Here is a 13022-nt window from a genome sequence, read left to right as displayed (position 1 = left end):
GAAATTCAGACTTTCAGCAGAGGCATTTCATTACCAATTAAGCGATGCTCAAAAGAAAGTGGGCGAAACATTTCAGGAGTTTGCATTCAGCATGAAGGCTGATTTGGTGGAGTCACTAAAAGAAAAAGGTGTTTTTGAGAGTCAGGACAAGCTGCAGGATCTGATTTGCCTTGAGAAATTCTACGGGTGCTTAGATGAGGAAACGTGCCTATGGGTGCAGGGTAGACCGGGCGAGAAAAGCACTGATCGCACGGCCGAACTAGCTGATGTGTACAGCGCCCTTCGCCAGTCTGAGCGAGCATGCGTTTGTCCGTTAAGCAAACAGCCGCTCAAAGATTGTCCTATACGTAAAGGATGCACCCGAGAAAGAAGCAAAGAAAAACTTAGGGAAGGAAAAGAGTTTTGAGGAAAAAAAGCTGCTGCTGTGTTTCCGGTGCCATGTGCCAAAGTACATAGCAACTGGCTGCCGGAAACCCAAGTTAGTGCTCTCAGTAACGGGTGGAGAGGACAAAAGTATACAACACTTAAGGCCTTACATATGCGACTTCAGGGTAAACTGAAAAATTGCAGAGTACTTCGTGACACTGCCGCCACAATCGACCTTGTTCACCCCGATTATATAGAAGCTGGAAATTTGACAGGCAAGTTGCATTCATTAAAAGGACACTAAGGGCAACTGTTAATTCAATCTTGATTGTTGAAATAGCAGTCCAGAAACTTCGTAGTATTACTTTTGTGCTAAGGAAGGGTTTATTTTGAAATAAATTCATGTTTTAGTGGTCCGCATCAGGTTAGCGCACTTAAAATTACCCACCTCAGACACTAAATGTCTCACGTCACTGTTGCCATGCACAACATTGCCTGGCTTTACTGCGCAGTCACCGACACTAGTAACAGCAGAACGAAAGCAGCAGGAGCCACAGCAGCAACAACGACCATTGATCGATTTCCTGCCATTGGCTCCAAATCGGCAGATGTGTTTTGGTTCAGCTAGACCCCGCTAGATGGTGCGACCTGTCCAGTTTAACCATGCGAAAATTTAATTTTTGAAATACTCACGCCATTTCCCATAGTAACCTCCGACGGTTCTTTTTTCCATAAATCAAACAGAAACGAACAAGCAGCATTTTATTACGTCCCTTGATGCATGGAAGGTTCTTTGTTTAGTGCAGCTGGATTGATCACTAGTGATTAATTGGAGGCGGTTCGTCGACGTCATCGGAATCATTTTGAAAATGTCCTACTGTGGCACATGCATTCTTGTGCCTTTAATTTCTCGGCAACTAGGGCACTGCTGTTGATAATATTGTCGTTTTAGATGTGATACATTGAGCTTTCACTCTGACAAACTGTTATTTGACTTTAGTGTCCCTTAAAGTAGGTGGTAGAAAAGAACAATGTTTACCTGCCTATCACATAGATAAAAATTGATGGATTGTTTGGGGTGTTTGAAACCGAGGCGGCGGTGTCTCAGAGTCTGCCGAAGCCCTATTATTACCTATTATTAAACAAGTCCAACTTTCTAATAAAAGAAATGGCTGTTAGCTTCATAGGACTCAGCGCACAGGTGATTAAGCTAAAGCTTGGACGACAGAAACGGCGACACCCTAAGCCCAGGTGCAATTTATCGAACTAGCGGGGTAGTTGCGGAACAGTACTTCAAGTAGTTTGGGTGCATGCATGTGTTTCGAGTTCTGCTCGTCATCACCATAGTGTAGTCTTCTGTTCTGCAATAAATTGTGAAAGAATCTTTACTGTAGCTTACACCTGCCCAATCACTGGAAGACTGTGTGTTCCCAGCGTAGGTGTGCTGTTAGAGCCCCCTCCTCTACAAAAGCCAAGCAGAGAAGAAGACCAGCTGTGGCTACTGGCCCAGAAAGAATCAGCTTCTGAGGATGGCGGCCTTCATTCAGCGCTGTGTGACACGTCCGATCAAGGGACGACCAGGCAACGGCGACTGGAACTCTGCAGCTGTGTACGGTCCCATGCAGTGACCAAGCATGTGGTTTGCGCTGCGAGTGGTTGCAATTCCAAGGTTTTGGGTGGGCCTCCCGTAAGACCCTGCGTTATTTGCGGCTCTAGGTTGTGGTGGACAGTGAGTGCGATACCCAAAGATACGTACAATGGCCACTTCAGGGAGCAGTGACACTGCAGCCCTCAAGTGACCTCTTTGGGCGGGGGACAGGCTGTTATGACCGGCAGTGCAAAGACCCAGTTTACAATGAACGCTCATCAGTGTACCTGCCAAACGTGGTACACGTCCAGCAGAAACCCAGGAGTTGTCCATGTGCACTGCAGAAAATGTGCATCGGCGTTGCTGGGACACGCAGTCCATGTTTAGGAGAAGTGCGTGCACGAACCGAGGATGTAAAAAGCGCGTCGCGAGTTCGCTAGGAGCTCTCTCTCTGGCCTTCGTTTCGGCTAGTCGCGTCTCCTGCAAAGGCACATTTCAATGCCTAGTGTGTTGGGACTTATGTTAATAAGTAAATAAATCATGTGTTTTTGTGGGAGCAAAAAGCCTCCCAAGAGCTGCTCTCCGGCACCTCGTTCACACCTGTGCCCCGCTCTTCGGTCGCACCAACTGGTGGCAGCGGTGGGATTAAGTTGGATTTGGTGGTGTTCTTTCCTAGTACCGATGCTGGTGAGTGCCAACTTTCTGTAGAGATTCTACTAGGTGTTTTGGATAGATGGTGATGTTTATCCAAAGGGGTAGATTGGTCGCTGCTTCGTGAAGGCTAGTGTTTACTAGAGGTACCTTCACAGCAGCTTGAGGAACGAAAGTCTGCATGGGGTGACCATGGATTTGAACAGACTAAGAAAACCAGATTTAGTTCTTTTGTGGGAGGAGCTGGGCATTGACGTGGCAATGATACAAATGAAGCTGCATTTGATAGAAGCGATTAAGGATTCTGGCGCAGATGAGGAGAGGTTTTGTGATTCTTGGGAGCTCGTACAGGCCAGGCATAAGGAAGCCGAAAATTGAGAGTGGCTTGTGTTTTAGACAGACTACCAGGCGTAAAGGAAGCTTGGAAAGGAAAATCAAACGATTGGAACAAGGAAATGGAATGGGGAAGAGGAAAATGGAACGACTGAGGCTTGAACTTCGGATTGTCCTGGCGAAATGTGCTGGTGGTCAGAGTACACTGAATGCAGAGATTCAGGATAGACTAGGTACAATAAAAGTGTAACGCATGGCTTATCAAGCTGGTGAGTGCAGCGTTCGTCGCCAGTCGGTGTTCACAGGTGCGCCAAGCATGCCAGAATGCCAGGATGACTCGCTTATAAACAAAGGTTTTTCTCTCCTTAGGGCAGATGCGGTATCTTTGAGCACGAAGAGTGCAGATGCACTCATCAAACCAGAAATCATACAGCCGGAGGTGCTATCGTCAGCAGATAAAAGACGTGGATGGGCAGGATAGCCAAACTGGAACTGTCGGTTGGGTAGCATACAATGCTAAAGCTGGAGGAAAGGACAAAGAAAGTAACAGATTGCCAGTGCAATGCTTCTTCAGCGGTGAGAAGGTTGAGGCATCTTATGTGGCTTCTGCAGTTACAGAGGGCACTTCCTCAAGGATAATTAGTCTTTTATATCTTGAGCCAAAGGAAAGCGTGTGCATGCAGGTCAGGGTTGTTCAGACGCTTCTATCTTCGTGCGTCTGGAAAAAAATTCTTTGATTTGAACACCCTCTTCGCTCCTACGTACAGGAAAAATTCTTGGGACGTCCGGGTGGTTTGGCGCTGATTTTGAGATATGCGTCGCAAAGAAGTTGATTCAAGGCATTCTATCAAGGGTCTGTTGAGCATGTGAAAAGTTTCTCTCGTATTATTTGGGACGCAATAACTTAAGCATCAAGTTAATTGGTCACCACCACAGTGTAGGCTTCCGTTGGTGCAAAAAGTTGAGCAAGAAGCCTTGAAGTAAGCTGACACCTGGTGATTCTCGGGAAAGATGAGAGTTCTCAGCATTGGCATTGGGTTAAGTGTGTCCCTTAATGTCATGGCCGACGTGGGAACAACCAAGCAGTGGTGCCCGTGCCTCTGCACCAGTGGTCGTTGCCTGCTGTGACGAAGCATCTATTGTGCACTATGAGTGGTTGCGACGCTAGGGTGTGCCTATTGTGAGACCTGCTGTGTGGTGCGCATCTTTGGGTTGTGGTGGACAGCGAGTGTGACGCCCAATATTATACAGTAAAAGCTCGTTAATTCGGATTTCACGGGACCGGAAAACTGTCTGAATTAACCGAATGCCAAATTAACGAGTGAACGGGAAAAACAACATTTAAAATCAAGCTGCAGAAGCATACCTTTATTTCTTGAAGTATTTTGTAATTGTCGTCTGCGTTTTCGCACAGATTCCGGCTGACATCACAATTTTTCTTAACTGTTCCAAATGGCCAGCAGCACGCAAGCTGTCGGGAGTGTTCAGGCAAGCGTCCTCTAATATTAACAGTGCCTCCGAGACTTCCCGTGAGGTGCAATGAGGTCGCGGCTGTATCTCCTCGCATGATTCTTCATTGGAATCGTGGTCTTCATGGGCGCCCGTCTCATCATTAATAATCTCTTGATCGGTCAAGATACCACTCGTGGCGACACCATGGTCAATCGCGATGTAGTCCTGAAAGGTCACATCTGTGGGAAGGACAGCATCGAAAGTCGGGCAGTCATCGTCGGTGGACTCTGCTGACACCTCCTTGATGCCATCGTCAGCTACTACTGCATGCTCGGGCCTCACAAAACCACTGTGCTGAAAACAGTTGGCGATGACTTGCGGCGGAGTGTTTTTCCACACGTGGGCGATGATGTGCACTGCGCCGAGTAAGTCCACTTGATACAACTTTCCAGCTTCTGAGCATAGGATCATTCGCTCTAGCAGGTGCTTGCGGTACTTCGACTCCACGTAGTGAATGATACCCTGGTCCATCGGCTGAAGAGCAGACGTAGTGTTGGGCGGCAAAAAAACTACTTTGATGCTCTTCAGTTCGACTATACAGTTATGGGCACTGAAGTTGTCAACAACCATAATTATCTTGCGGTCCTTCGACGTGAAGTGCTGGTCCAACTGCTGCAGCCAGCCGCGAAAAATGTCCGATGTCATTCATGCCTTCCTGTTCGCTGTGTACTCGACAGGAAGGCTTTTGACATTCTTAAAACAACGTGGCTTATGCGCCTTCCCGACGACAAGTAGTGGCAAGCGCTCCGTTCCAGTCATATTGGCGGCAAGAAGCACAGTTATCCTTTGCTTGCACTTCTTGCCACCAATGCACGTGTCCCCTTTGAAAGTCACTGTCTTGTCGGGCAGAGCTCTGAAAAATAGAGCAGTTTCATCTGCATTAAACACGTCACGTGGTTCATATGCGGCGATGTGCTCCAGCAGCTTCACATTTCTCTACTCGGTAGTCCCGCTTTCGTCAACACTGGCCTTTTCGCCGCACACACTCCTGAAGACAAGTTCGTGTCTCTCTCGAAACCTCGCAAACCACCCTTCTGACGCTTTGAACAATTCAATGTTCATCATGGCAGCGTACTTCTCACCTTGCGCCATGATGAGAGGTCTGCTCAAAGGCAGATGCGCGTTGCGATAGTCAGTAATCCACCGGAGCAAAGCTTCTTCAAGCTGGGGATGAGCTGCGGTTCGCAACCGCTTTCTAGAGACATGAAACTTCTCGCTTTCGAAGGCTTGTCGAATCTGTTGTTAATTTTTCACGTACGTTCCCAATGTGCTCCGCTTCACGTTGTACTTGGTCATAACCTGCTGTCGCGATTCGCCGTTCTTCAGTGCTTCCAAAATTTCCACTTTAGTCGCCAAGTTCTTCGCGTCGTAGTTCTGCCGCTTTTTCGGCGTTGCCATCACTGTAGCACACGATGGTGGTGGCATGCAAATACGGTCACAATAGAAGAAAAAGAGAACTCCACAAGAAGAGATGGTTCCGACACGACAACACAAGGGAAAATGGCGTTGGAGACGCTGAGTGGAGAAGAAAAAAGACGCCGACGTTCGGTGACGCTGAGATCGCCCCCACTAGTTGATGATGATGGCGAAGCCATTCAGGTTTCGGTTTCACTCCAGTGGTGCCAGCGCTGCTTTATCACACTTTTGTGTAGCAGCAGCCGTCAGCATTTGTCCGAATTAAGCGGTTCGGAGCCGAATCCCGACGAAATAACGAATGTTTGGTCTCATAGATTAACATGCACTTTGGCCGGGACCAATAGAGCCGTCCGAATCATCCGAATTTCCGAATTAACGGGTGTCGAATTAACGAGTTTTTACTGTATACAACAGCCACTTCAGGCAGCAGGGACACTGCAGCCCTTCCGTGACCTCTTCGTGCAGCGGACAGGCTGTTGTGAATGGCAATGCAAGGATCTGGCCCACAAGAGACACTCATCGGCATACCGTCCAAACGCAGTTCCCGTCCTGCAGGAACGCGAGGGGTGTCTGTGTGCACTGCACGAAAGGCGCATAGGCGTCGCTGGCATGTGCGTTTGACAAAAAGCACGTGCTTGGACCAGTGGATATAAAAAGAGCCTCGCGTGTGCACTGAGGGCTCTCTCTCTGGCCTTCGTTTCAGCCAGTCGTGTCTTGTGTGAAGACACGTTTCGATGCCTAGTGTGCTTGACCCGTGTAAATAAGTAAATAAATCGTGTGCTTTTATTAGTAAGAAGCCTCACAATATTTCTCCTGCCTCGACGCCTGGTTGACGAACTGTGCCGGCATATGCAACACCTGCCTGAGGCACACACAGCACAGTGCAGACTTAAGCCCTAGTGCACAGACAACTGTACCTCTGGATGATGACCACTATTCACAAGCTACAAGTAAATACAGCATTTTTGTGGCTTCTTATCGGCATTTTTGTGGATACTAATTTTGAAAGGAAAACTCCTAGTTTTACATGTGTCCATGTTGTAATGCTTGTGCGACACTTATTTACAATTATGCAAGCAAGCAGTGTTGTAGGTCTTTGCACCAAAGCCCATTGTTCTATCAATGAATGTGTAAACCACCACATTCACTGATACAACTGTTTCACTATTGTTGAAAAACAAAGAACATGGGTAAACACTACTTTCCTGAAGTCAAACATTTTGTTCACAACAACGTTTGCTCAGTCAGTTGGCATTGAACATTTGCTCAGTCATACCTTTAAGGCTTTCAAAATGTCCTTTCTTTCTTTCTCCATACAGTGCAAGCTTGAACCTTTCGTCAAGCTGCTTCTCTTGCAGAGCTTGTGTCTCAATGACATCCTCAAGGCTTACCAGGCGAAGTTCAACCTCCTCAAACATGCCTTCCAACTCTCCTGCATGAAGGGCAATGCAAAAAGCAGTTTTAAAAATGTCAATAGAACAATGTATATGTTATCATCAGTTTATTTCCAAAGATTAAGGCTATTGGCTTTCACGGAAATATATTAATGAATGTTACATAGTGAACATCCCTTATGTGAAGAGTTTGATCTAGGCATAATTTTCATGCCTCCACACACTACTTTTCATGGCACTTACTCAGACGGCTTCGAAATAAGCCTCATAACAGCATGCCATTTTAAAGATCAGTTACACATTGATTATACTAGTACTTGTTACTTTCTCAGACCATATATCAAGCATGGTTTCGATGAAATGGATTGATATATGCAACACGCATTGAATAGAAACATCATTGCAAGCTAAGCCCATGCTTCACTCGTCTATACTGACCATTTCAGTTCACAGCCTGAACACTATTTGGCTTGCTCGACAGGTTGACAAAAACGATGTTTTATGTGCTATTTCTGAAGGTGCTAGAGCACTGTGGTGGCATTCATCTTCTACACTTAGCTATGCAGGATATCCACGACTTAGACAAGGCTACTTTCATGTCTGTCGGTCTTCACAAATTTATGAAATGCATATTCAGAGTTTGCAATACATGACCATATCTAGGACATGTCCATGCTTGGTAAATTTTTTCAATGCATTATCTTTTGATGCCACATTAGTTTCACCACCTTAACTGCTCCTTTTCACCACAGTGGCACAGTTTGCACAACAACTTCAAGTCACATCTATTTCACTCTCACAAACAGAACTCGTGAAACCTCGGTGTATGCTAGTCAGCAAGAGTTGATTTAGCAAATAATGTGGAAGGTTGAGTGTTGTCACTTGCAACAGTACCTATGGTGTTCATAAGGTCCTGGACACCCTGCTGTAGCTTAGGCAGCTGTGCCAACTGTAAGTTCAGCTGCTGCATGCTGACCAACTGCTGATGGCAGTAGGACTGTAGCCCTGCAATCAGGACATCTACCTCCTGTGCGAGAAAAATATTAAGGAAATGTGAAAGCACACCATTTGGCAACGGGATCTTACTACGTGATTCGGCGGCCATACACACCAGCTACGCTGCTTTCCAAATAAATGTGCACCGACATTTCAGATTTAGGATTCTAAGGACTCTTTGCACATTCCCCTAGGTATTCCAAAGTGCGTTGAAAGCCTGTGGCTAAAGCATGACAGATTGTAGCTGTCATGCATAAGCGCTTCACGTCTCAACTGATTTAATTTCTACCAGTGCACGCACAGTACCGAAAAAATGACATGCACTTCACCTATGCCTGAAAATGTCCATGCATCCCTCCTCAGTGAGCTTGTAGCACCACACTTTCTTGGCTAGCTGTGCAAAAGAAGAGATCTGCGTGGCACGTGATACGTGAGCCATGATGTGGTAATAGCAGCCTAGCTCTTGACCTAGTTACACGCAACAGCCACAACCGCTTCAGTCTCTTGCTTCACACGCGTAGCAATAAAGCGATGACCATAGCACGGCCTTCTCAGTTGCCGTCTCATGTCCTTGCACTGCAAGCTGTTGATGCCATCTGCTAGCAGGAAGGACTCAAGTGTTCCCAGAGCAATTAAAATCTTACTACAAATGTCTGTATGGATAAATACAACAAAATGCTCGAATTAGGTGGTGGTGCTGCTAAGGTCAGCCTGTTAATTGTTGTAAATGCAGTTGATGTGTTCCAGCAAGCAAAAGAAACAAATTTGCTGAACACAGCTACACACTACAACACAAAACCGTTCAATGCTCACAAATAGTTGGTTAAATTGTGGTATGAGCATTAAAGCTAGTTTTACTGTATGATGGCACAGGTTGACCTTAACCAATACTAAACATATTCTCATCCACAATTAATAAGCTGGCCTTTCTAATCTGACAGCACTGGATGAGCTTATTTGATTCTGAGTGTGTCAATAATGAATACTACACATCACATTTATTTAGGAGAGTGTACAGCCAGTGTGCTGGGCAATGCATGTCCAATTTACAATTTATTTTTTTATTATTGCTGGTATGTACATAAGACGCACTTCCATCCTCATCTAGAACAGGGGTCAGCAACCTGCGACTTCCCTGGCCTTATTATGGGGCTCCCGGCATGCCGTCAACACTTCCCGTTTCCCTTGTCATTTCCTACCTGAAATGGGCCTAAAATGGCATTTTGGCTTGCAATCCATGTTTGATTGCAGCTTTGTGATGAATTAACTGAAAATAAATGAGATTTCTTATTCGCTTTATAAATTATTGCAATTTTCATAAACTATTGTAATTTTGCCAGGTTTTTACTCTGCAATTCCCTCCCCCCCCCCTGATAACAGGTTGCCAACCTTTGATTTAGAACATGAAAATGTACATTTTTTTCTAAAACTAGACCTTTTCCTCCAAGTCTCCTTTTTGTTGTACTGCAATGCAAGTTATTTGGTAGAAGTGAACCAATAATTTGGTAGAAGTGAACCTGGTATAATATAACACTTCTATTTACTCAACTGATTTCTATTTTTTTTATAACTCAGCTATAACATGCATGCAGCACTGCTAGGACCAGTGACAGAGAGCAAAAAGAAAACAATTCTGAAAAGGATGTTAAAATTATCTTCATCCAGCTAATTGCACCCTTGAGGATAATTTCCCACCACTTTTATGTAGGCCGTCATTATTTAGGAAAGAACACACGCAAGTGCATGACCTACGTTCTGCTGGTGGCTGCATACAAACATGATAAACAGAGAGCTAAAAAAACACGCCCACGTTATGTGTCATTTATTAGCAAACAAAATAACATGTCATGGCCAGTTGACAAGTACTGCTGCATTACGCTCCCACTTCGGCCTAGCAATGAGTGATGCTGCCAAAAGTAAACATGCTTTCTTTAGCTGTCGGTTGATCGTGTTGTAGGCAGCCACCACAGAGTGCAGGCCATGTGCTCTTGTGTTCCCTCTCATAAAAGACGACAGTATACAACTAAGTTCTAAGTTTAAGACGATTAACGGAAAGGAAGTGGCAATTAGACAATTTAAAAAGCCACTTTTACATTTACAAGAACCTAACATTATCACTGATCCAAACCTCAAATATGCGAAGTATTTAGCAACATACACAAAAAGTGCAATATACAAGTAATGAATGAAGCACTTAAACTGGCTCATCGTCTTATTCTATATTTGGGCAGCTGCCTCTGTCTCCGTATCACTTGCTAATGTAAACAATTAACCGACAGTAATTCCACAAGAAACTAGCTACGTCAATTTAATATTTTCACACGTGGTGAAAACGAGAAAAAAATGTGAATGAATAGCAGCATAAGGATCAACAATATTTATCGCTCACAAAATATGTTTCAAACATTTTCTGAAGCTTCAACAAAAGCATTATTATAATAAAAACAAGCATGTATTAGAAACATATCATAAAAATAAAAACGCATTCAGTTTCTTTAGCAACTACGAAGGATGATGCATTACATAAGCCACAAACTTGTGTGAATTGTCTAGCACTGAAATTTTACTTTAACTGCAGAGCCTTACAGCAAGAAGAAACAAAATTTTTCCTTAAAAATGCTTTAGAGCAAGAGAGCAAGCAAAGTGGAAAGGCAACTGCAGTGCCTAAATCAGGCATTCAGTATTCTAGCATGTCTTGCAGAACACCGTTCTGGTGTAATCGTTCAGACAAAACTTCTCATTTGTCAATGCTACATGTATAAAACCAATTGTGCTCGGGAAACTGCAGGCAAAAAGTAATCTTAGTATTGTGTTTTGTATTAATACAAACTTAACATATTATATACTGAACTTTCCTGCAATGCCTCCAAATATTATTTTGTGGTCTTTAAAATGAAATATATCTAAAGAACTTATGCTGCCGCAGAAAAAAGAACGGGCCTTCGTAACTTCACATATAGCAGATCAGATGACCTGCATTAAGCAGCTGAATACTTGTTGAGTGAAGACTCAACAATTATTCAGCATATTCCAAGGTCTTTATATAAGAGAAGCTAACATATGTCGGGAACTTTTCGTTTTGATTGTACGTGGCTCAGACCACCTTCAAACGTGAAAATTGTAATATGACATGGTACTGGTGACAGCAACAGGGCACACCACGTATTGTTGCTTGTGTCGTGGTAGAGTTTATGTCAAAAACTGTTGCATACAAACAAGAGTAAAAGTGCACAGCGCATTGCAAAAATTTTGTGCATGCCAGAATACCAGAACACAGTATATGCATATACTTCTGCTCTCTTGGCGTTGCCTTCATTTTGGCTGTGCAACTCTTCCCACTTTGACTGGTAGCTGGAAAGGAGGCAAAAATAGTAATTAAGCTTTTTAACCGAAAATCAGAGAGAGGTGGCGCCAGATGTATCATTTTTCGGAAGGCGCATACTCACTAATGTAATAAATCAGCTCCAGCACCTAGAAGCCTCTTTTCGCAGTCCTGCTGTGATCTGCGTAAATACATTTTGCACGTTTACACAAGTTACTTCAAGTCCGCGGCGTTTAACTAAAAGATAACGCCAATATTGGTTAGTGCTTACTTTGGCAGTGAAGTATCACCGAGGCTAAGGTTTCGGAGACTGCAATAGAATGTCAAAAGAAATTACATTATCAAACGGGGCTCACCCGCCTTGCAAGACATACGAGGAAATCACCCACTTTCCGTTTCAACTTAGCGCTTCAGTGATCAAGGTACCATAGAATGTGAACTTATTACTGGTGTATTAGTGTAGTTGGAAAAGATCAATCTGCAGTAAATATGCTTAACGTGCACGCGTGGCAGTCGAACACAAATAATTCGGATAAAGTGATTGTTATCAATTCTGCAATCGTACACTGCGCCTCCAGCATAGTTGTTCAGTGACTACAAGCAGGCCACGTACAGAAAACCATTACGAACCTGAAACTGAAGTCTTGCTGAACGCTGTGCAACTTGTCTCTCAAGTTCTCCAACATTATAAATAGGAGAACCAGAGGAACGTAGGAATGCGTTGCTGTTCAGGATAGCATGTGCACAGAAGATCGAAAAAAAAAAAAAATCACAGCAATCACACGGACAGCACGAAGTCCACCACAGCGTACTGCAGCTGCTTGACGGCTAGCCGCCGCGGCGGCGGGTCCTTCTGCCCACAGCGATGCTAGCGCTGCTTTTTATCACTATGTTTTAATAATTTTTAACATTTTCTTTCATCTTTCACAACGTTTAACTGTCAAACGCAACTAAAATATTAAACACAATATTGTGAGTTGCAAATATAAACTTGTTACAAATAAGAATATAGTATCTCTAAAATTAGTCGAAGCCTTTAAAATTGCAGACGCGCGGCGCTTCCGCTATCTTGGAGGCCATTAATTAACTACACTTGTCACAAAAAGTTGGCGCTGTGGCCATCTGAGTAGCCAGTACATTTTATAACGCTCTCATCCAGACCCATGTTGCAAGTTACTCAACACTGGCACAGAGCATTGAATATTTACAACTACATTTATAAGCGACCACTGTTTATTGGGGAATGGTGACACCGCATGCGGCGATCCGGTGACCTCACAACGTGTACTCGTGCTTTTGTCGTCTACATCTCCGGCAAAAAAATTGAGCTGTAAAATTACGTCGTATAGACCGTTTTTGACTATTTATTCAATGAAATTCAGCCTTATGTCAGCAAAGCCAGTACTTTTTCTCTCTCTGTTGCTCCGGAGCAAACACTAAACCA

At 44.2% G+C, this 13022-nt stretch overlaps 1 protein-coding gene across 1 annotated transcript in view; it reads right to left on the bottom strand.

The window, feature by feature from the left end:
- The window catches only part of Dysb (dystrobrevin binding protein dysbindin), a 51017-nt gene extending 38605 nt beyond the window's left edge, over positions 1–12412 (bottom strand). The window contains exons 1-6 of the mRNA XM_037427313.2: positions 12209–12412; positions 11850–11888; positions 11703–11759; positions 11547–11607; positions 8155–8287; positions 7143–7298 (exon numbers count right to left, since the gene is read on the bottom strand). Coding sequence (XP_037283210.1) covers positions 7143–7298; positions 8155–8287; positions 11547–11607; positions 11703–11759; positions 11850–11888; positions 12209–12264 — 502 coding nt within the window. The 5' untranslated portion in view covers positions 12265–12412. The remainder of the gene's footprint in view (positions 1–7142; positions 7299–8154; positions 8288–11546; positions 11608–11702; positions 11760–11849; positions 11889–12208) is intronic.
- Between the last annotated feature and the right edge of the window lie 610 nt (positions 12413–13022).

The sequence above is a fragment of the Rhipicephalus microplus genome, chromosome X, assembly GCF_043290135.1.
Source record: "Rhipicephalus microplus isolate Deutch F79 chromosome X, USDA_Rmic, whole genome shotgun sequence".
Classification (NCBI taxonomy): domain Eukaryota; kingdom Metazoa; phylum Arthropoda; class Arachnida; order Ixodida; family Ixodidae; genus Rhipicephalus; species Rhipicephalus microplus.
Note: the sequence above shows the minus strand (reverse complement) of the source record. Positions and strands in the feature narration are given on the sequence as shown.